The sequence below is a fragment of the Phaseolus vulgaris genome, chromosome 3 (assembly GCF_051622355.1).
Source record: "Phaseolus vulgaris cultivar YP4 chromosome 3, ASM5162235v1, whole genome shotgun sequence".
Classification (NCBI taxonomy): domain Eukaryota; kingdom Viridiplantae; phylum Streptophyta; class Magnoliopsida; order Fabales; family Fabaceae; genus Phaseolus; species Phaseolus vulgaris.
In genome coordinates, this window is record NC_143500.1 from 5,583,448 (window position 1) to 5,608,567 (window position 25,120).

At 33.6% G+C, this 25,120-nt stretch overlaps 1 protein-coding gene across 4 annotated transcripts; it reads right to left on the minus strand.

The window, feature by feature from the left end:
- Window positions 1-867: 867 nt before the first annotated feature.
- On the minus strand, window positions 868-24,515 carry LOC137806301 (ARM repeat superfamily protein). 4 transcript variants are annotated; one of them, XR_016519483.1, is made up of 33 exons: window positions 24,252-24,506; window positions 23,466-23,527; window positions 22,774-22,866; window positions 19,210-19,381; window positions 18,758-18,873; window positions 18,229-18,315; window positions 18,017-18,133; window positions 17,832-17,895; window positions 17,604-17,746; window positions 16,393-16,440; window positions 16,237-16,305; window positions 13,489-13,564; window positions 11,699-11,829; window positions 11,153-11,212; window positions 10,956-11,025; window positions 10,782-10,846; window positions 10,638-10,699; window positions 10,449-10,572; window positions 10,297-10,354; window positions 9,914-10,026; window positions 8,410-8,487; window positions 8,258-8,320; window positions 8,074-8,179; window positions 7,865-7,974; window positions 4,844-5,033; window positions 4,517-4,631; window positions 4,030-4,142; window positions 3,853-3,930; window positions 1,894-1,959; window positions 1,686-1,814; window positions 1,504-1,560; window positions 1,328-1,408; window positions 868-1,237 (listed from the first exon to the last, which is right to left on the minus strand). XR_016519483.1 is itself a non-coding variant. In XM_068606333.2 (33 exons), exons 1-33 carry the CDS (start codon window positions 24,361-24,363, stop codon window positions 1,187-1,189), a joined length of 3,069 nt encoding a protein of 1,022 aa, XP_068462434.1. In that variant the 5' UTR covers window positions 24,364-24,515; the 3' UTR covers window positions 868-1,186. The 4 variants fall into 4 exon arrangements, 3 of the variants coding, with proteins under 3 accessions (XP_068462434.1, XP_090156422.1, XP_090156423.1); XM_068606333.2 differs by having other exon boundaries at window positions 8,074-8,169; window positions 24,252-24,515; XM_090300296.1 differs by having other exon boundaries at window positions 8,074-8,169; window positions 18,017-18,129; window positions 24,252-24,440.
- Between the last annotated feature and the right edge of the window lie 605 nt (window positions 24,516-25,120).

Sequence of the window (25,120 nt, forward strand, 5' to 3'; positions counted from 1 at the left end):
TTCCGAATTACCATTATAGGAAGCCAAAAAAAAAACTTACCTTTTTTTTCCAACGACCAGTGCTTCTAAAACTAATCGTAACCATCATAATGCCACAAAAAAGCACAAAGGTCTACCTCACTTGCTTTCCACAGTGCCAAAGTATATCACAAAAAACGAGGGAGGTTTGTGTTGGCCTAGGGTTTTTAAAATGTCAGTTAATTTTATCAAGTCACAGTAATGTAAGGGAGCAGGAAAATATAGCCTAGAAAATGAAGCCACGACATTGCACAAACACTTTTTAAGTGCAAAGCGCTTCTGTAAGTCTAAAATCACTTGTGTTTTATCTCAAACTAGCATTTTAAAATACAACCAAGGACTTAAAGAACCTCTCAACCCAAAAGTAACATAAGACTTGTTAAATGACATCACCATTAGTTACAATCCTAAGTGAAATGATCCATTATTAAATAACAGAACCATTAATTACAATTCTAAGAAAAATGATCCATTTTGATAGCAGTTAAACTTTAGAAATGAGGATAGTTAATAATTTGTTGTAACGATTGGCAGGTTCATTTTTAATCGAGCAGTGTTTCAATTTATACATAAGAGGACAGATATACCACAGTTTGAGAAAAATCACTCAATCTCGCAGGAACAAAATTAAATGTACTTCTTGAGTCTTGTTTTCTCCTGAAAAGAAAGGGGTTATTACAATGTGGGGAGAGAAAGAGAGAAATCATTACTGGAACCAATGGTTAACTCTAGACTGCAATAGTTTTTCAACAGCAAAAATATAAGCAGTTTTCTAACAGGGAATCGTAACAGTTTTCTAAAGGGAATAGTAACAAGCAGGAACCAATACAATTGAATTTTGCACCATTATGCTACCAACTGAAGTTTCTTCCTTTTCTTGAATAATCAACAAAATTGGTATACAAACAATATTTGGTCAATTATAGATGGGCAGAAACCAACTAAAAACAAAACATCACTAATACATACAATAACACATTCAATACAAAATTCAATAGACAAAAACGGGGGAACACTGCAGCAGAGGGAAAACACCTTTCAGAATTGCAGACCACCCCAACCTCAATATGGGAAAAATATTGGTTTCCAACCATATCTTTGTTTGATTCTTTGTAGTACTATCAACCCATCTTTGAGACAGCACACTTGATGATTACACACTAAATTTTCATCTCTTCAGTACCATTTGAATGGCATTTTGTTGAGACTGAGTCAAACTCTGCAGTGCAAGCCATGATAAATTACCGAAGTTAAGCAACAATCGTCTATACTACAAGGTGAACTAAATGAAAATTATTACTGTGATAACCTCGCAGATGTGATCTAAGAGCTGTCTGTCAGATTGAGAAAAGCTAACAAAGAAATCAACAAGGTAATTTGCCAGATTTATCTGTCACTTGCAACCATAATTGTAAATTGTTAACAAATACATATGCAAGTTAGAGCATCACATTGAATAAATAAAACAGACTCTGGATCACAGACCTGATTGAGAGGATCAGCAACACTAAAAAGGTTATCCTCATACTGATCATCTCGATCCTTGTAATTGTGAAACAAGTTTAGCCAAATAAAATAAGAATATATCAAAAATCAGTATAAAACTACAATATAAGTGCATAGTACAGAAATTAAGATAGGTGACAACTGCTGTAACTCAACCAAACCTCATTAAATACTTTTGCCATTGCTTCAAGATGTTCATCAGTAGCTTTTCCCGAAGGTGAAGACACCGAATAAAGAAAATCTCTATCATTTTCAATACCATCTGCTTTAACTTCTTCCCAGTCACTATCCTGAACAAATTTTATACATTAGGTAACAACTTTACTAATTAGTGTATAATTAGAGTACACATCAATATGCATTAAATACCACATCATCAGCTTCCAAAACTTGTTCTTGTATTTCAGTTAATGCATCCGCCAACAAAGCGACTATCTGCAAGATATTCAAAAAAGAGAAAACATACTCAGTTTATGATACAATATCAATACATTCAACTTACAAATAATCTCGTTTTACAGCTAACCATAAATTTTAATCAGGATGTTAACACAGTAACATTGTTGCAATTCATCGTAGAAACTGCACTGAGTTTTAAAAAATAATTTTGATACAAGTGCAAGAGAAGTAATATGAAACCATTCCTGTATTTTTACCTAATAATAAGCATTGGAATAGTTGACCTAGGGTGCGTTTGGGTAAGCATCTTAAGGGAAAAGAGAATAAACTTTGGGATAGTTGACCTAATACTATTGAATAAGGATCTGTTTAGATAAATCTGTGCAGAAGCACTTAAAGGAGTTCAATATAGTATGCACTACCATGAGAACTCAAGGTCTGTCTGAAGATCACATGAAGCTCAAAGCATTTTTATTTTCTCTACATGAGAACAAAGGATTGGCTGTACTATTTTCCATCCTGTTCCATTACTGGTTAGGAGGCTTGAAGAGTTTGTTCTTGGAGAAATACTTTCAGCCTCAAAAAGCCACTCCACTTCATAAGAAAATATTTTTCATTTTCTTATGGACTGGTTGTCTGTATCACATATAGGTCAAAGCATTTTCATTTTCTCAACATGGGAGCAGAGGATTGGTTGTACTATTTTCCATCCGGTTCCATTACTGGTTGGGAGAGATTGAAGAGGTTGTTCTTGGAGAAATATTTTCCAGCCTCAAAATGCCACTTCATAAGAAAATAAATTTGTGCCATTAGGCAACTTGATACAGAGACTCTTTGTGAGTACTGGGAGAGGTTTAAAAGATTGTTTGCAAGTTGCCCCCACCATGAAATTAGTAAGCAGTTCCTAATCCAATATTTCTGAGGGATTAACCATTATGGATGGGAGTATGATAGATGCAACAAGTGGTGCTCTTGTGAACAAAACCCCAACTTTGGCAAGGAATTTGATAGACCCTTTATTAATGTGTATTCCCATAGGCCCAAACCAACAAAGACTAAAGAGGCTAGATAGGAATGTGGTAGTGGAAGTTTGTTAGAGGATGGAGAATTGGGAAATAGAAATGGAAGTCTGATTTTGGGCAATTACTACATGAATTGAATTCAGGTTTATATGGTTGCTTCTCTTATGTTTAATTCATGACTGTAGATAGAATTGATATGATGAATCAATTCTAACTAGTTAATTGGAATAAGAATGTTTACAAATAAAGTTAGAAATCAATAATATTTCATAGAACTTTAATTGTACTGTTCTGCTAGTAATTGGAACTCCAAAATCATGTAAAATCCCTCAAACCTGATTCTGAAATTGTGATATTAAAATTAGAATAATGATCAATGTTCCTTGTCAACATGACTTAGGTTAAACCCCAGTTACATGTTTTTCATGAATTTGTTTATGTGTTTAAGCGGAAAAGCATTCATCACTAAGCAATTCATTGTGAAGTACATCCTTAGCCTATGTCAGTGACCTGATCTCTTATCTAAACTCCTTTTCATCCTACTAGATTTTCATTTCTCAGGGATAAAGCTTAAGTTGGTTGATTAACCAGTTGTCTGTCACCCACCTTTATCTTGAGGAGGGTGTTAGAGATAGATATTTCTCTTGAATATTTTCTTTGTTAGTTTGCTTGCACTCCTGTTTGTCAGTTATAACTATTGAACAGTATAACTAGTAGACATCTATAACTGACATCTGCCAGTAATGATCCTCTGACCTATACATAGATCTGTTGTAGCTTGATCATAATTTTTGTTCAGATATTGATCGATAAAACTTTGGTTCAGTATTCTCTGCAGTCAATTCTTAATATAATTTGACGTCAACATAACATGTGCAAACAACTATATATAAAGAAAAAGAATTACCTTGGTAGGAAGTGGCAACATTACCCATTGATTCGGAGCAGATTTAGATTTTGATCTTGTGGTTATTCCCTCGCCAGACTTCATGAAGCAATAAGCTTGGGAAATCAGCAAAAGTACTCCCATCCTCCCGGGTGAAGAAAAAAGAGAGCAAATAGATAAATCATATAACAGTAATACCTTAATTAGATGGCCTTGGACATGTATTTTTCCCAATTCATTGTGCCTACTGGTTAGCAACAAGGCCAGGGCACTTGTGGTTACTTTTATTTGATATGCTCCCTGTATCTCGCCTGCAATCATATATCACATGGAAGAAAATTGATTTTGTTTATGCACATCTCAGCATTCCTTTTTGATCATTCTCATGTTTGACAGAAATAAAAGTTACATAAACATGAGTTTCACCCAAAAAAAAGTAAAGACTATTCACACGCACTAGGAAGGGGGAAGGAGTTAGCATGGTTAGATATTAGAATTTTTAGTCAGTGACAAACAAAATCTTTCAACAATTCATGCAAGATATTAGAATTTTTAGTCAGTTACAGACACATCTTTCAGTTCTATGGACAAACTACATGACAAACTCATAATTTGCAAAATGGAAAATACCAAATAAATCACATTCCTAAATATTTAACAAACAGAATAGTAGAAGGATGATCACCTTGCTGCTTGGTCCATTCTGAAATTACATAAGCAAAGGAATTACTATGTCCTTCCGCAGGAATTGAGATCAGCAAATCAATAAATTGTCCAACATTAGGAACGCTCATGTGTACCTGAATTTTAAGTAATACTTTGGAAAATTATCCATGTGGACAAAGGAAAAGCAACAGACATTAGAATAATTCATTTGACTGTCTCTAGAACTTTTTGCTTTCAACCTCCGAAGTTATTTATAAAAAATAGAGAGATTTGACCGTTAACCATTACCAACAAAAAACTGACAAAAGAATCATTCAAATTCAATCAGAAAAATTGGCTATATTACCAATCTAGCAAAAACAATAAGCAATGAGCTTTGCAGGAGAGCGTTTTCAGCAGACTGCATACGTTTGACAAGTGCTGCAACCAAGTCTCGAATATGTACCGCCATCTGTGATGGTAAATGCAAAATAAGTTGAAGAATGTAACTCCCAACAAAGAGAGACCCAGAGCTTTCCAATTTCGGGTCTAGTAGTCTGTTCCAAAATAAAAGAAATCACATAACAAATCAGAAACAGAAATTAAGATATACACCCACATGCACACATAAGCAGAAAACCTAAAAATGTTCCTACTTGTTACTGTAATGGAGGTTGGAGAGTTCAGATGAACAAGATGTAGTAAAGAGAATATCTTACAATTTAGACTTGGAACCTAACTCGATGCCATAACTTACTTATAAGGTGACTTGCCCAAGATTTATAAGTTCTATTCGTTGAGATATAACACATTTCTGTTATGATATGTCGCGGATTTGGGAGATATGATCTAACTTGAGATAAATGAAAAGACAATGTTATTTTGAGAGCTTAATTTTCCTCTCATAGGTTTTGATATTTATACTGACTGTAACTGTATGAGAAGAGCAAAGAGTAAAAAACAAGTAAAGGCATATCAAGGATCCTAGGTAGAGATATATGTACAGCACAAAACAGCATTTTAATGAAGCCTATTTAAGGCCTATTCTAACCATGCTATTCACATTGCTTTCAATCCTATATTTCATGAGAAAACCAAACATATAGAGATTGATTGTCATTTTGTTCAAGAGAAGTTGTCCAAGGAATTTTTAACGAAACTTGTCAACTCCAATGTTCAACTTCCAAATATTTAAACCAAGTCCTTGCACGTTTCCAACTTGGGGAGTTTTAGACTTGTTTAACTTATTTGAATGGTTGGTTAACTTGTTAAAATAGGTTAACTTATCTTTTTTATTTCCTAGATGTTACCTATGTGTAGGTTGCTCATACCTTTTTTTTTAGTATCTCTAATTTAAGGGTCATCCTTAAAAATATACGAATCAGCTAGATGCAATATCTCTTAAGCATTCTTTCTATTTACACTATCAAATCTAGGAAAGTGGGTTGAATTGGGGACCTATAGGAACATATCACATGATTTTGCTTAATCATTTCCTCTTTTAGCCTATATTGCATCTATATATTTTAATATCCTTTTTACAAAACGAATCAATAAGAAATAAACATTCGTTCAGTCCTGTCCCTTGATTTCAACTATTAAATTCGTGTCTTTAGTCAATGTGCAACTAAACACCACCCTTGAGGCTTCAGTTATGGAAACTCCCAAAGAGGATGTAATAAAGGTAGGTTTCTGGGTAATCTCATCTAAAGCCATTTTCCAAAACACCTCTTTATGCCCAAGGCTATCAGCCTAGAGCATGGCGATGCAAATGGTCCAACAATTGATCTAAGATAAACTTTGATAGCATCTTGGAATTGGGACTTAGGAGACCTAATTCAACCAGAGAAAACTAACTTGTAAGGTGAGAATTAACCAAAGTTTACAAACATTATTTGTAACATCAATCTAGACTAGTCAATGTGAGACTAAACACCTCTCTTGAAGTTGCACCTAATGCAGTCCCCAATGAGGCTGCAATTAAGGTAGGATAGGGTTTACCGCAACTAAATTAAGAAGGTTTGCAACAGAATGGACAATAGCAAAGCAATAGGACAGAACAAAATACTAAATGAGTTACTGAATGGTCTAGAAGAGAGATATTAGTGTCAAAAAGTTGTTTAATTAGATTGTATAATGGAAGAAGTTGGATGAGTAGAGAAGCACATTAATCCCTCCCATCAAGAACAAAGGAAATATACAAAACTGCACAAACACTAGGGTATGAATAAATGATCCACACTATGAAGCCATAGATTCAACTTGAAACTGGACATATGGCCAGTCCGATCAAGCTGTTCCATCAATAAACTAAGACCAGTGATGACATCTCAAAACCAACTAGAAACCATTATAAACTTGATAGAACCAGTAAAATTGACTCACCAACTCTGAACAGTCACCACGCTTTCATATATTTAATATACTAAATCGAGTGATTCAATTCAACTAACGACTTAAAAGTTTAACTATTGACCAGTTGACCAGCAATAGTAGAGCTGATGACCAGTTCAGTTTTAATAATACTAGTGTGAACAGACAATAAGGGCATAGCAGATTTGCCTATTGGTATAGAGATAAATAAGGATCAATTTAACCCTTATCTTTATATCATGATACATGATGTGCTTACTAAAGCATAATCAAGGCTCTAGGTTATGCATGTCTTTCGTTGATGATATAGTTCATTAGCGATTTTCCAGAGGAACAAAATTAGAAGCTAGAAATATGAAAGGTAGCTTTAGAAGTTCAAGTTTTCAATTTGAGCAGAAGATGGAGTATAAGATTGTAAGTATAACAGGAGATAATAATCCTAGTTTAGTGTTCAATCTTGGAAACCATACCTTACCACAAGTCACACAGTTTTACTATCATGGGTCGTTGGTACAAAATGACACTGAAACAAGCGATGATGTAAACCATAGACTTCAGGTTGGGTAAGTCAAATGAAAGAGTGCCTTGGGTTTGTCTTTAAGTATGATCCATAATAGTACATTCGATCCAAGCAGCCAACTCTACCCGGAGGGTGGGAGGCTTAGTTTGTTTGTTTTTATTGTGGTTGAATCTTTCACTCGTTGTTAGCCACATAAATGGTATACACAATCATTTCAAATGATAGGTAACAATAAAATAAACTGAACGTTTTTCATAAAGCTATGTATAAACTCAGGGAACAGGTTGATTTTGCAGAAAATATAGAAACAGAAGTGACTGTCAGATCCATTTCCCATACTGGTTTTCTCCTTTTCCATATTCTAGAGGAAGGTTTAAAAGCAAAAACTTCAAGAAAAAACAAAATGAATAAAAAATTGTTTGAACTATTGTTGAAAGGTGCTTGAAGCAAAATGGTAGCCAATTTACTTAGAAATGTGAAAAAATTGCCAACTACCTTGAAACTATATCAAGTAAACTTCTCATAGTTGATCCAGAATCAGGTCCCCACGCAAGAATGTCTTGTCTTCCCCCAGATATAAATGCAGATAAACATTCCGTAGCATTCTGCTCATATGAAGTCAATGCATATATTTTAATTCTATGCTCCAATCAGAAATAGTTTAAAATATAAATAACAAAATAGGATGTGTATCTATAAAAAACCTGAATTTCACTATGGTCATCACTTTGAAGGATTATTTTGATAACAGCATTAAAAGAGACATCATATATTGCTTTCACTACATCAGCAGGGGCATTCTGCATATAGCTATAACGAACTGAGCTGAGAAAGTCAAAAGATAAAGTGCTCAAAGGTCAAGGATGACATGTTTCTAACTATACTTGCCTTCAGTAACATTGTTACCAAATCTAATGATCCAGCTACCAAGCCTTCAGTTTGCTCTTGGGGCTACAAGAACATTTACATGGTGTGTAAGTAACAGGTATTGTTCTAATATCACTAACCACTGACACTTGGTTAACTTTGAATAGTCATACTTTATTCAAAATTGGTCCAACATATGGCAAAATTCTGGAAACCAAAGGATGTATGCATCCAGGAATGCTTTTGATAGTCTGGAAAAAAGAATAAATATAATAAGATGACAAAAGAAATTATTTATAAGCAAGCATTAAAATAATTGTTTCCAAAGTCCACAGCAATTATGAACCTAGGAATCTATATATAGAGCTTGACAAATGATAGGTTCGGGCTAAATAACATCATAGAGAATAGCACATACATAAAGTACCAACATATATGTGTATTTCTGAGCATATATACAACAGAGCCTCTCAATCCATGTCAAATAACACCCAGCACACAATTAACTTCATACGCGTGTTTACTACTGAAAATTGCAGCATTTCCCTATGTTCAGGCCATCACAATGAAATGAAGGTATAAGATCACATACCACTCCCATTTCAGTTGTCCAACAATTTTTTGTTACTTTTACAATTTAACCCATATTCATCGCAACCAAGAGAGAAATGAGAATGTTATGTTACCAATGTTGGAAGCGGCAATCAAGGTGGAAGACTCAAAGTAAGGAACAAACTCAAATGGAGACATCAGCAAAAATAAAATACAGTTGCAAAACAGGAGAGAACTAAGGATAACTCTTCTTCCCCATTTTTAAACACTAAAACCCATTGGGAGAATTTTGGTTGTAGTTCCTAAACACTAAATTTGAGAGACTAAAAAGATCTCTTCAAACTATTTTGGCTAAAATACCTATTTGGTCCTATTATTTATTATTTTGTTCAATTTGGTCTCTCTATTAATAAAAGATTCAATAGTCCCTCAATTTTAAAAATGCAACAATGTGACCCTCTCAAAGTTCAATAAAATCCCTCAACTTTTAAAAATGCAACAATGTGACTATGAAGTTGTTACCTATTTGGATGCAACAACAAAAAAAATAGCTGTTACATAAGAATAAGAATCTATGAAGTTGAAAGGGAAAAAAATTGCTGGGAAATAATCATAAACTACACTTTTCATATTCATGATAAATAACTTAGTTTTAAGGGAAAAGGTTTTCTATTAAATTTCAAGTGATGTCCCAAACATCCAGTTTATTTAATTAACATATTTTTCATAAAAAATAGCTTATGGGAAGAAAAAAACTTTTTTCAAAAGATGCTCTTAAATAATAATAATAATAATAATATGTTACATAAAGCATAACACAAAATATAATAAATAATAATTGTAAAAAATAGCATAATGTATCCTGAGTTCTGCTATGCTATCCCTCTTTAGTGGTTTTGGGATTGACCACTACAAACCCCTACCTAAGATTAAAACAAAACTGATTTTTTATATAAACTTTGGCCTGTAATTGGTTGGATAGAACATTCCACGTTAAAACCTCTTGTTTTAGAGTCCTACCTCAAGGTAATGTTTGACAACATCAGTCATGACTAATGTAAGATGCTAAGAAAAACAACCAAGTAACTCTGAAGATAATAATATATACAAAAATAAAACCATTACCTCAAGAATTTCAAGTGCATCAATACTGATAAAAGGATCCGAAACATGTGATGCCCACACATTAAGGATTACAGGAGCAATCATGTTTTCAACTACTGTTGATGATTCACGACCTATTATAAGCAACGATGAGGGAATAAATACATTTGAAATGGAAACGATATAGATTTAAGTAAAAACTTGTTTGAAAAAACTTCTCAGCCCAATGATTAATAAATTATAATACATATTCTGCACAGGCGAATCTAATAAAACAAGAGTACGGCATATGTACCTATTATAAATATGAAAATATAATTAAGCTAGTATCAAGAAATACATTATATACACACACTTGTGTGTTTGTGTGTGTCTGTCAATATCTGAGCAATATACAACCTAACCTGCTTTTACTGCAGCAAGTAATGTATCAAGTACCATGTGCAAGGTTTCCTCAGAGGCCTGGAAATCATATTTTGGTAATTATTACATGCAACAATAGTAGAAGATATATAGTAAAAGATATATAACAAAAAGGATTTATATTGTGGGGTACATGATTAAGAAGATCAGTGAGGGATGAAAATAAACCCAACAACTGCGATTGGACAATTTCATTTGTTGCTTCAGGAAGGAGGCTAGAAAGTGCTCTGCAGGCACCTACTTTTACAGGTGGGGGCCTGTTATATTCAAAGTTAGACGAGTATATTTTAGAAAGATTAAAAACTGAGACAACTGTTCTTACACATCAATTGTAACTGCCTTCATTGCTAAATAGAGATAATGCTCTAGTAAGCCACTGCTTATCTGTAAAATATTAAAGATACAAGTTAAGAGAGAGAGAGGGAGAGAGAAATGAAATCTAAAAAGTTCGGACAGGATCATTCACCAAAGAGGAAAATTTAGCAACTGAAGTAAAAATGCGGGCATATAAAAAAGGACATTCAAGAGGACCTGGCACAAAAGTCAAAAAATAAGATAAAAAATATGTATCACAGACACAGCTGCATTCATTGATTCAGAATGGAAGCTTAAAAGAGGCAAGGGAAGAGTTGAAATCAACCTATTAGAGAGTCGACTGCAAAAATCTTCTCAACCAGGTGCTTCAAGTCGCGTGTATAAACCCCGGTTTCCTGTATCAATAACAAGATATATCATAGTCCACCCAACTTCAAAATGAAAACAAAAGTTACTGAGGCTGGAAATGAAAACTTCTAATTCAACATATCAGAATTCACAACTGAAATAGGATTCCCGAACCTCTGTCTCAAATAGTTGTTCTGAAAGAGATGATAGGGCAAAAAGAGTAGCTTCTCTTATCTGCCAAAAATTAACAGTTTAGACTTCACAACAGAGAAATAAAATGGAAGCAATCAATGCATAAGAAAACTCTTACGAAATAATCAATGCATAAGAAAACTCTTAGGAAATAATCAATGCATAAGAAAAAGGCTGCATTTGTGTATATATGCTCTCAGGCTATACATGTGCAGGTTCTCCTAGTCTGAACATGTCCATTCTTCCTTTTTTTCTAGTACTCATTTTGTTCCTTTACACTACAGTTGAGTGAACTCAAGTAATTCAAGCGAATCCTAATGCTTAGTTTCTGAACATGGTAGAGTGGGTTCAGTCCCACTCTATTGTCTCCAGTTAAGTCGTCACCAGCCACCACTGCTTGTCAATGACAATGGTTCAAAGTGCCAACAGAGTTTATAATTTGAGTGGCTTCCGTGAGCACAACCAAACCCACAAGTCTCAAAAGGCAGAAATCTCTAGATCCAAGAAGAATAGAAATTTTGTATTTACCCTCCACCAGCTTGCATTGCCAGCTGCCTTTCTGGTTTCAGACTCATTGAACCATTGCTTTGTACCATCTATGATGGCCGAAATTCCTTCATCATCAAAAGAATTTACAACCTCTTCCAGGAAAAGCACACCTAACAAAAAGCATTTTCTGATGAAGCATTTGAAAATATGTAAAAAGAAACAAACTCAATTGAAAAAATAACTGAAGAATTGAAATCTGTCAGCAATCATATTTTATTAGACCGTGGTTGACTCTGCATTCCACATGTCTCCTCTCAAGACAACTTTGCACATCTTCTAACAATGGGAATGAATAGCAACAACTCCGAAAGGATTGTTTCAAGGAATGGAAAATGCATATTCACCAGCTTTACAGGCATCAGCAATCATATTTTATTATTCCATATTTAGCATATTATAATGGGTAAATATATAACAAGAATTAACATATTTTAGTTTTAGTACAATAAGAAAAAAGTTACAGTTTTAGTACAACTTCAACTCCGTTAATTTTGTTTGAATTCCGTTAATGTTTTAACATAATTGAACATGTACGTTTGTTTATTAAAGGGAAAACTACCGTTAATGTGCAATTGAAACCTTTCCCCTTTGCCTTTTGCTTTGTAATTTAAAATCTCTAGTGGTTCCTTTAAGATTAATTGCATATTAACATTAATGTTCCTTTTAACAAACACATAGGACAATTATTAAAGACCAAATGCATGTTCATTTGATTGTACTAACCATTTAGTTCAATAAAAAACTAACAGAATTAAAATTGTGCTAAGACTATAATTTTTTTCTTATTGTACTAAAAACAAAATATGTCAATATTTGTTGTACTAGACCAACTATTTATCCTAATATAATTAAAGTTTATAGGAAATATCCCTGAATCATAGGGATCTGATTATATCCCTGAATCATAGCTATCTGATTACAATAAGTGTTGTTATTATATTTCCTAGATTGGTTTAATATATATCTGATGTACTGCTAATATTTGAGAAAATCATACAAAAGCAAGGGTGGCAATTGGATCCATTCAGTTAGCCCATCCACATATATGTCTAGTTCAGTCACACAATTATAACAATAAATTTAATCAAATAGATAGCTAATGTATTATCAAGTTTTAATGTATGGTTAATAAACCAACAAAAATATCTTACAAATAAAAAATGGAGATTGTTAGCGCATGCTAAATGCACTGATGGATTACAAATATCCATCCATAGTGATCCAATCCAAAATCCCTCCAGTCCATCCTTTTGAAAACATGATAGAGTGATATGTTGTTTAGCATTCTTCAAGGATAAAACACATCAAAATTTAAAAGTGTTATTATAAGGACAAGAATTAAAATCATTATCTTAATAAGCACCAAAATAATTAAGATGAAGGAAAGTAACTCAACATAGGAAACTATCAGCCAATGTGAAATAAATTATCAGTCAAAGTTAAATTGGGAAATAAAATCTCAAGAAGTGAAGTATAGAAGGTTTACAGTTGCAATCACTTTAGTATTTGTTGTAACTAACTGTAGTCAGCAAACTCAGCTGTCCGTTAGTTAGATGAATTGTAGTCTACTCAGCTCAGCTTGCTATGCAAATTATTCTGCTAGTTAGTTACACTAAGTTGTAGTCTAGTCAGCGTAGCTTACGGTGCAAGCTACTTAGTTTGTATGAATTCCTGTTTTAGTACTTCAACATTAGTAATGCAAATTCATTTTCAGTTTACGGAAACCTCTCTCTCAGCTTAGTTCTAGTTTCTTCAAGGGAGATACTGACCAGAGATGCGGCAGCTATAAGTGGCATCCTCTTCATCAGCAATGAACTGGTTAGCGTCTGCAGACCATGTATGAACCTAAAAATAGAATGCACAATTCTTGGTAATAAAAATAGTAAAATAATTCAATTGCAGGAAATTATGAGGAAAAAGGAGACAGGTAGATCATCAAAGGCACTTCAATAGATTGTCCTATTTGCACTAATATAAGACACACGGCCAAATACATCTTCTAGACAAAACCACAATGAAAATTGATCGCATATGCTTATTTTATATTTAAATAATATCTTCTAAGATTTTACAAATGTCATATTTTGAATAGAAAAAAAATAAAATCCTTAAAGTAATAGTATGGTTGCTACATGGTTATCAAACTCGCAAGTTGACAAGTAAACTCGTTTTTTCAAGCAAACTAGGTAGACTCACAAACAAACTCGGTGAACTCAGCCAAACTCGCGAGTCTACAACAAAGTTGGTGAGAGTCTAGAGGGATTTTTTTTAAACTTAAATGATGTTGTTTGCTTTGCGAAAATTAGAAAAACCCACTCGATTCGTGCTTCTCCTCCAATGCTATGCATGAGGGTTTCATCTTCATCGTTGATGGTCACTGACTGTCATTTTCCGCATCGTGGTCATCTCTACTTTCCACGCCATCATTCTTGTTGTTCATCGATCTTTGTTGTTGGTTGTGTGACGTCTTGCGGTGTCGTCCGTCCCGCGACATTATTGTTATTGTGTGATGTGATTCCAGTAGTTCACTGCGCCACTATGTGGTGGTGCATCGTCGTCTACGACGATGGTTTGTGTTGTCGTCGTTGTGTTGTCATCCAGTAGGGAATATGAATTTTTTTATTATGACAAAATTAGGGCAAGAAGGGGATTAAATTAGGGTTTTTGAATTCTAGTTTTGATTACAAAAAAAAATATTTTTTAAAAACATGTTTTTGTTAGATATGTCTATGAGTGGATCAAATTCAATTGAGCACAATCCATGTGCATTCTTATCTATTAAAATTAGAAGTAAAGATGGTCCAGCAACTCAAATTGGATGGTAAAAAAATGAAATGTAACTATTGTTCAAAGATTGTGAGTGGATGTATATTTAGATTCAAGCATCATCTTGCTAGTATAAAAAAAAAATTCACATAAAGTAAACTCTTACAAGTTTACAAGTCGAGTTAATGGAGCTCCCACAAGTTTACGTAGATTCTCAAGTTTGATAACCTTAGTTGCTAGGTTGGGACCTGATTAACACAGGTTATAATCATGCAAACAACCTCTCTAACTATCAGGTTATGGCTTCATATATATGATACATTGCAGGTCCACAGTCATGGGAACCTCATCAATTGAGTAAACCTTTTTTCATATTATGGAATCAAGGTATTTGAGTTGGTTATTTTCTTTGAGACTCATAATGTTGATAAAAAACTAATATTTGCCATTCTTACGCAAAACTCAAAATTTCCAACAATGCAAAATCTTGAAAAAAAAATAAACAAAGAATTTCATTAACAAGATATAAATACAAAATTAGAATATGTCACTGACAGAAAACACAAAGCCTCAACCACTTGCAACATCGCAACAAATTTTAAATTCCAAAAAAAATGTAGGAAATGGAATATATTTCAATCACTATGTCACAAATAACTTGAAATTCTGACCTTTATGTTGTAATATAACTTCAATGATATACAAATCATGCTTGAACCTCTAGTGGATAGCTTAAGCTAGAGAAGATTAACTAGTGAATCACTCCATGACATTGGTAAAATGGGTTCATGCGGGTAAAAAGTAGTGACAAAAACTTCCAAAGAAAAATGTAAAAATCCAAAATCCATTGGTGCAACACCAAGCATGATTAGGGATGGCAAATAAAACTGTACACATAAGTATTGTTTGAACCCGTCCCAACACTTACAAGGAAAACCCAGATTGACCAAGCATGGGTATGAGTATAATGAATATAAATTAATGAATGGGGATGGGTATGTATTAGCTCCAACACTGTCCTTGTCTCCATACTTTTTCCCGTTTTAAATTACTAACACACCATTAGTTTATTTAATACTCTATTTTGAAATTTTTACAATTACAATTTACTCATTATTATTTGGCAATGAAGAGAAGAAAAAATAAGTATTCTTTTGGTATTGAATTCTTGATAATTTCATGTTTCCTTTGATTTTACTTTTATTTTTGGTAAAAAATTATTTAATAAACATTTGAACAGGTACAAGCAACGGTACATGTATACCCATTACACAACGGGGATAAGGATAAGATACAAATTTCATACCCATTTGGGTATCAAGGATAGGGATAATTATGGGCTTTTACTTTGGGAGGGGGCAGGGACGAGGACGAGTATAGTCAAACCCACACTCACCTCGCCCGTCGTCATCCCTATGCAGGATGGAATACATGAGAAGACTCCAATACACCATTTCCTTTCCTTCTATCTAACATAAACATGCACATGTGCTGTAAAGTGATATATGAAGCAGTAAGGAATTGGCATTCATTTTATGCCTGATATAACAAAATAAAAATAATAAATGGGTACAGAAAATATCCACCTGCACCCATCTCAAGTAAGCTACAGTTTTTCATTCAAATGAGAAGCACCACATTTAAATAGCATACGAAATTAGAAAGTGAATCTGCAGAAAGCCAATAGATGCTACTAAGCAAAATGAGGGCAAATATGAACAAGTGCAATGAGAATAGTAAAAATGTTATACCTGCTGTTCTGTCATTTGAAGAAAAGCAATAGTATAGTACACCAATTCTCTGATATTAGCCACAACCATCTATAGAAGTGCAAACCACAGATCAAAGCAATGGTATAATAGAACACAATCAGCAATAAAAGATAGCAAGAATAGTCTGAACCAAACCTTTCTCAGTCTTGAATTACCCACAATGGTCAACATGAGTTCAAAGAGCTGTAAATAAAATAAAATAGATGAAAATAATAATTCAAAAGTTAGGCTGATTCTCCCTGCACCATTCAATTCAAATCCGCATCAAACACACTAACGTGAAATGTCCGTTTTGCCCTTAGTGATTTAAAAAATTCTGCCTTCCAGATATCCATATCCGTAAGTCAAATCACAAAGTTCCGGATCTACAAATCCAGAACTAATATGTCACTTCCGAATTTCGCCATCTGGAAGTTTACTTGGACAGCATAAATGACCTTCCGGATGTCAAGATCCAGGAGCAAACATAAATGAGTTCCGAATCTCGATCCTCATCACCATTTACAGCATACTATTCCAGATATGAAAATCCAGAACTCATAACTCACTTCCGAATATAGTCATCCGGAAACTTAAATGAAGTACGAAAATGACCTTCTGGATATCGAAATCTGGGATATATAACAATCACTTCCGGATTTCTACATCCGTAAGCAAAAATTAAGCCAAGAGCAATGTTGGGTTTTAAATTTTGTATTGGGTGCATGTCTTAAATGATATGGTGCATGGAGAAATTGCCCAAAAGTTATTATAAAAAATCACTATGCTTATTGCAAACAAACTAACAGAAAATAAATTTTATACTGATTATTCTGAGGTATACATGTTATGAGCTTCTGTTTACAGGAGCCATATATAGACTATTGAAGTTCATTCAGTTGAGTGGATTATTTATAACAACTTGGCAGTGACAGCTGTATGAAACTACTCTAACAGAATACAACTATAATGATGGTTGTAACTGACTAACAATGCAAACCTCAGCCAGCTGATTACTTAAAAGTCTATAATTATAACTTTTGACATTTTCCATACAATTCAGCAAAAAATATAAAACACTCATAAAAGGTATAAATCAAACAAAGAGGTTCCTTTACGTTTTACGTTAATAAGCTAATGAAGCCACAATATTAAATAATGAAAAAAGGTTTCCATTGCAGTGGCTGCTGTATCCACTTTGGAGTTTGACCAATTTAATAAAGGGTATCCTCCTTGCCAAATAACAAGCTAAAGGAGACCATCCAAAGTCAGTAAGTTAACTCTGACATTGAAATATGTCAAACAGAATAATATCATTTTATGCAATATAAAATTATCCACATGAAAAACTGGGCTGCTATCATCACCTGGATAACAAATGAATCAAGGCTTTTCTCTGACCCATCAGAATCGTATCTTCCATCATATGAATCTTCAGTTGCTTCAATAGATGCTTTCTCATAAACTCTCAAAGAAGAGACAAATGTATTCCACAGAGGTCCTAATATAACTACAGTGGAAAGCCTTTTGTAAACAAATAAATCAAAGAACTAAACAAAAGCCTAGAAGCTCAACTTGGGGAGAAGAAAACATACCCTCAAATTCACTTTTAAAGAGACCTGAAAAATTCTGAATGAACTGATTCAAGCACTTCATAACCTTGACAAAGAAAAATGCAACATCATGTTACTACATGGGAAAGATATACATGTACGTGTGCTTGTATAGTATACATGACACATGAATATAACTATATATAAACACACATAGATAGACTAACCTCCATTTTGATACTCCAATCATCAGGATTTTCAGATTGAACTGGAATTGCTAGAATAGAAGAGAATTGGTCCATCCATGGTTTAAGCAAAGGAGCTATCAAAGAACTTGTTTCTGCCTAAACAGAATATCTTGATCTGTTAATAGTTTAAAAGAAAACACACTAACCTAACAATCCACTCGAACAGTTTGTAGTCACTTAGTGACAAATACCTTGTAGACACCACTCATTGTCCCCAGCATAGATGTACAGGAATAGATTATTGAAAGGGCCTTTGATCGAATGTATGGGTCATATATCTGAATGGCAATAAGACAATAGGAAATATGTTCTAGGTGAGACAAAAGAGACTCAGTTCACCATATATAAACAAAAAAGTGGTAAATTTCCATTATTTTCTTCATTTTTTCATTGAAGAATTTAGAGATTTTAGAAAAGTATTTAAATGAATTATCAAAAAAGTTACAGTATTTCAATTTTACTTCAAAAACATGCACTAACAAAATGGAAAAATCTCTTTACAATGAAAATCGACAACTAATATGCAAAATGCAGGTAGACAGAAAGGACTTGTGAATTCCTATAATATGCTCTCTTCCTTTCTGAAGTTGAAAGTTAAGACTACGCCATAATAGAGATAATGTAGGGGTAAAGAAATAATGTAAATTTTTGATAATGAATAAATCCTCTCCAGACTTTTTGTGTAGCTAATTTAGTTCAGAAAGATATACAAAATACAACCTGAGGAGATGATACAATTGTCAGCAAACTCGGGAACAGAGCAGGTATTAATGTTGGAACCATTTTATCGTCCAAGTCCGCAGAGAGAAGAACCAAGCATCTCATAGCTCCATGCCCTAGAATAAAATTATTAAAGATAAACAAAATAATAAATCTCATTAACATATTGAAATTCCATAAACATTACAAACCCCAAAACGGTGCAATTATTGATAATAAGATTATTTCCAGAAAACCTAATAGAGAATGTAAATGAATCAACTAGTAGCCAGCATGAAAGGAAAACATCAAGCAATCCATTTACAATTCAGGGATATAAAACTGATCATACCATACCATAAATGTTTGGTCTCTACTCTATAAAATGGAGCGCTTGGTACAGTGAAGGCTTTTTCTCAATCATTCACACATAGAAAATCCCAAAAATCACCAACTCAAACAAAAATGCTTACCTCCATTCAAGTTGGCTTGGTTATTGATCAAATTTAGGAGAAATGGTAACAAATCTGGCCATAACTCTGGCCAGTCATGCACTGCAATAGATGCAACAGCCATACCAATGGCCGTGCAAATTTTCCTATGAGGGTCATCCAATGTCAATAGAAGCATTCTTCGGATGACTTCCTGAAAATGTAACAAACTTTAGTTAGCATCAAAAAAGTGACTTTAGTAATCAGTTTAATTCAATGGCCTTTTACAAAAGGAAAAACAATTAAGATTGACACGGAACTACAAAAGACTAATCAGTAGTGTAAACCTATCATTTAATATTCCAGAAATTAAGATTCAGAAAACTAATATTATTTTCCATATATGAGATCCACGAGCAAGACTTTGAACCCATTGTAATTAAGTCAAAAGGCATAGAAACCTTATCCAATAAAAGAGAAATCCATCAGACCTAAAGCTCAATGGAGAGAAGATAAAGCAGCACACGGACAGCTTTGACAACAGATGTTTTTATGATAGTTTTTAGAGCTTATTTATACTACTCTTTCTTACTAATCAGACAAAAAACAATAGAAATTGGTTTCTGCTGCTTTTCATATTTAAAAAAAAAATTGTCCAATTATCTTAATCTTTTACTTTCTTATTTAAAAAGATATTTTCTATATATAAAAGCCAATGAACAATTCATCCAGTAAAATGCCAAGACAGCAGCAGTCTAGACCCCTGGAAGAAGGTTAATACCAAATAAATTGGTATTATCATATACTAGAAACACTCTTCTGCAAATAATTAAATGCAAGGAAATATATGGCATTGATAACAGCAACTGACGAAACTAAATTAGTCCAATTTCAGCACCATATTATACGTTGTGATTTCAGGGCATCCAATGACTGGCTAAATTAGTATATATATATATAAACCAAAGGTGAGGTACCTAAACCACAAATCACAATCAAATACAAGTTAGGATTCCAGCCAGCAAGATCACAGTGAAATATTATATAGTGGCCCATAGTAATCAATAGCAAACAGAGCAACAACCCTCCAAAACCACTATAGCAGGATAGCAGCAGCAGAATGGTCATTTTGGCAATTGGGTTCACTCCTTTGGGTTCGTCATTCTGATTGGCAACTCAGTTTGCTTCCTCTGGATTGCTCATTCTCCTCTACGAAGAGGTAAAGCTCTTTGTGGGTTCTTCGAGGGAAGACACCAAGGAGATTTAGCATTAATAAGTCATGAACCAGTGAGTACAAGGAAGAGTAAAGATCAAAAGTAGAGCCCTTGGTACAACTCATAGGTATAGCATATAACAGTTTTCCAATACAACTACTTCCTACCTATATTTAATACCTACTCTAACACTTCCCCTCAAGCTGGAGCATACACTTGTATATACCAAGCTTGGAACAAATAAATTCAATTTTAGGTCCCCTAAAGGATTTTGTTAACACATCTGCAAGTTGATCATTGGATCCAAAAAACTCAGTACAAATTTCCTTAGACAACAACTTTTCCCGAACAAAGTCGCAGTCAATTTCTATGTGTTTAGTCCTCTCATGGAACACTGGATAGAGACAGTGTCTTGGTTATCACAATACATCTTAATTCACTGAATCTCATAGGAATTCAATTCTTGAAGGAATTGTTTCACCCATACAAAATCACAAGTAAGAGACGTCATTGCCCTATATTCTGCTTCAGCTATTAATTGTGCAACTACATTATGTTTCTTACTTTTCCAAGAAATAAAATTTCCTCTAAAGAAAACACAATATACTATAGTAGAGGGTCTATCCTACCCATCGGCATCACAATACCCAGATTTGAGTATTCCCTTTATCTTCATATAGCAAACCTTGTAGTAGGCTTTTTTTTAGATATCTTAGAATACAGATAAAGCATTCCAATGGTCAATACAAGGAGCCTGCATGAACTAACTAACAACACCAACTACAAAAAATAGATCAAGTCAAGTAGTGGTAAGATAAATAAGTTTTCCAACCAATTTTCTATATCTTACAATATCAAAAAAATATTCACCTTGTACTATCATTAATTTCTGATTTGGGTCCATATGACTATCTACTGGTCTACAATCTATCATATCTGTCTCTTTTACGATATCTAAAGCATATTTCCTTTGAGAGATTACAAAACCATTTGTTTGAGCTACTTCAATGGGGACTTGGTTGGTTTGGTTCTATTCTTTTGTTTTTGATCATGCAAGTTGGACTTGGTTTGGTTCTATTCATTCTTTTCCAGTCCCAAAGTTGGACTTGGTTTCATTCCATTTTACTTCAAAAATTTATCTCTTAAAACTTGTGTTTATACCTGTACCATGTTCAGTTCCTGAAAATTTAAAATGTGTGGAAGGTGGGATGGTGATGAAGATGATTATAGTGGTAGTGGAGATGATGTCATTAGAGGATTAAAAATAAACTTTTTCTTAGTTATTTAATTTTTATCCCTTTTAGCAACTTATGTTTTGTAATTGAACTTATTTATTGGTGTAGTTTGAACTTATAAAGTAGTTATGCACCACTAAACTTAAAATTTAGTATTGTGGAATTATAGTTTGATTACTTTGCTTAATCATGGTGTTTAACTATTGAATTGGTATTGTTATTTATGAGTTTAACATATGAAGTAGACTCTGACGAATCTACAAGTTGAGTCCCACGAGTTTTTGTAGACTCAAATTTGATAACCTTGGGTACAGCAGGAAGCTAGTTACAGTTGGTTATAACTGCCAGTTTGTTTTCTTATCCTTGTGTTGTTATAAATAGTTGAGTCTTACTATAGAAATGTAAGTCTTTGTGCTCTTTCAATATAATGAAAGCAATTTTTTCTTCTACTCTTTTTTCTAATACAACCTGGGCCCTAAATGGTACCACAACTACTAGGACGGGAAGGCGCTATGTTCCTTAGGAGCAGCAAGGTCTGCAATGCTACCCCATGATTACGTGCAATTGACTACTATGTAGCTCTAGCACAATGGTAAATTGTACCTTGACCAATTTAGTCATGTGTTTGAATCACGAATCAGCCTATTTGCAACATGCAAGTGTAATATTGCATAACCATTTCATAGTGAGAAGCCATCTGGCATGGCACCGGTGTACAACAAATAATATTTTATTAAAACAATGAAAAATTGTCTGAGTTAGACTTTTCAATATACAATAAACAAAGAAAGTACGGATTGTAGAAAATATAAAGGAAAATGCAGAGTAGCTATGAAATGCTATCTCTTGCTCAACCCAATCCAAGCTTTCTAGTCTCTAACTCATAACAACCTCCAACTTTGCGCACCTCCTTCTAGACCTCACTCACACGTCCACATGGCATAACAGCCTCTCCTTCTGTTTCTTCTTCACAAATCCCTCTTTTACCTTTTCTGGAATACACCTTTCATATTTCAAGACCATGGCATAACTACCACACTACTGGGTCCATTATATTGGGTTCAAAGGTGTCTTCAGTTTCTGTATATTTAACTCTTAACTAAAACAGCTCAGAAGCACTTATCAATAATATTCAATAGAAACAAAAGCATATTTACCTTTTCATCACTAGAGACAACAGGAGGTTCAAAAGTGTCGTCATCCTCCTGCCAATGCTTTTTAACAAACTGCTTAAGAAGGACAGCAGCTAAGTACGAGAAGGTTAAGTTATCCAAGTTCCCAATAAATGGAAGAAAGAAAATAAATAATTTCCTGGCACAAACATTGGAATTATAATCCTAGTATAATTTTTCAGATGTGAATGGAAAAAAGGAACACATAAGAAAGCATAAAACATGTTTTATCCAAAAGGAAAAAAGGGGGCATTTAGTAAGAGAAAACTTTTTTCCTATTTTTACTTTTACTAACAAAAAATGTCATCATCTTCACTTTGTCTCCTGTTTTCAAAAGTTCGATTACAAAACATGAAGATGATAAAACGTTGTTGTCACTATTTCATATACAAATATTTTACATCAGGAAACAGATAGAAAACAGAAAACATTTCCTTTAACCAAATGACCCAAAAAATATCTAAAGGATGGAAAAAACACAGCGCAAGTGTCCTTGTCAGATTACTCAAAAGATTAGATGATTTGATGACAAGGAAAAATTCAACTCTAGCATTATTGCATATAACAGCAAATGTCACAAAATCTTTATTTCTTTAAGAAAAACAATGAAAGATAGCAGGAAATATTTTGGTTCTCAATAAAAATTCAGAATATGTGATCATTATGAAATAGGATATCTGACGCAGTCCCACCGTGACCTCCTTGTTTGCAGAAACTTTTGATAATGCACTGCCAAAACCTTCAGGGCAATTCAACATTCAAAAATAACATAAAAAATCATGATTGAGCGGTATTGAGAAATTTAGTCAAATGAAAACAGTAGTGAATGAGCACTCCAAGTTATGTTCTTCATCTCCATAGCCAAGCTAAAGGAATATACACATTACAGAAGAAGATAAAGCCAAACAGCAAACATGCTTCACTAAAATAAATGAAGCATATAAGCCCCATTCAAGTATGAAAATACAACTTCCAATTACAAATGACAACTTTCAAGCCAACACAAGACTGAGGCATAACATCATTGTCACATATTCACGCTCAGCAAGCTGCCACTCCACTGAACATCCTCATTTCCTAGTTACATGCTATTGCACATGCCCCCACCTCCTAAATACCATAAACCACTCCCCCTCTCGTCTTTTTAGTCACACAATAAAAACAAAAAAACAACAGCATTATCGAACAAACTCAATTTTCCAAACCCATTACCCCCTCAAGTCCTCAACTGCAAAACACTCACTCCCACGCTACCACCACACCACATAAACAGCAAGCATAACGTCTAACAAACCAGCCAAAACAAGCGTTAATTTGGCTCGGCCACCACAATCGCTCGTCTTCGAGAAGAAAAGAAAACAAAAACAGTCCAAGCCAGACACTCTACAAGGTTTTAACATCACAGAGCAAAATCCACATTCAATTAGGTTTCCGGCGATGAAAATTGAAATGATAAACAAAACCTGGTTGGCGAGAGGCCTGATCGAGGGAAGCTTCGGCGAAACAGCGAACCTCTGGATTGGGATCGAGTGTGGCAGACAAGCAATTGAGTAGCCATTGCTGATCTTGATCCATTAACGTAAAACCCTAAACCACGATGGAACGGCGACGTTAGAGGTTTGTCGCTGCTTGGCACTTCAATGGAGCTGCTTTTTCCCGCTCAGCTGAAGAAGAAGGATATATATAGAAAGAGATGGGAGAGAAGAGTATTGAGCAGTGGCAGAAATGAAATTTTGTTCACGTGTATATATTTTAATAAATGGAATTAATATAAAATATTAAATTTTTATATATGAAAGTGGCAGAAATTAAATTTTTTTAATTGTTGCTTTGTGAATATGCTATTCTTTCATTTCATTTATTGCTAACATTTTAATTAATTTAAACAAAGGAATTTCATTTCATTTTGAGTTAAATGTTTTGTATATTAATAATTATTTTCTGGTATATATTATTTTAATAAATTAAAACAATATAAGATATTAAATTCCAAATAATAAACTATTTTAAGATTCAGTAATAATGTATTATAAAACATTTTTCCACTATTTTATCACATAAAAATGTTAATATATCATGTTAAAGTCAAGATACACAAATCTCCTCCCTTGGAACATTATTAAAAAAAAAACATGAAAATAATCATATAGAATATCATATGCTAGAGAAAAGACAACATTTATACAAACAAATTTGGAAAAATAGGTTATGTCATGAAGAAAAGTTGTGGTACCAAAATAAATCATTCTATGAAATAATCGATTAATATTTACTTCTGGTAAAAACATTACAAAATGAATAAATATGTGCATTTAATCATTATTTGACTGTT

Coding starts and splice junctions, on each gene's coding strand:
- LOC137806301 (XM_068606333.2), bottom strand. CDS start 24,363: ATGGATCAAGATCAGCAATGGCTACTCAATTGCTTGTCTGCCACACTC. Junction 8,170..8,257: donor TGGTAACAATGTTACTGAAG/GCAAGTATAGTT, acceptor AGCTATATGCAG/AATGCCCCTGCTGATGTAGT. Junction 3,931..4,029: donor TCCAAGGCCATCTAATTAAG/GTATTACTGTTA, acceptor TGCTTCATGAAG/TCTGGCGAGGGAATAACCAC.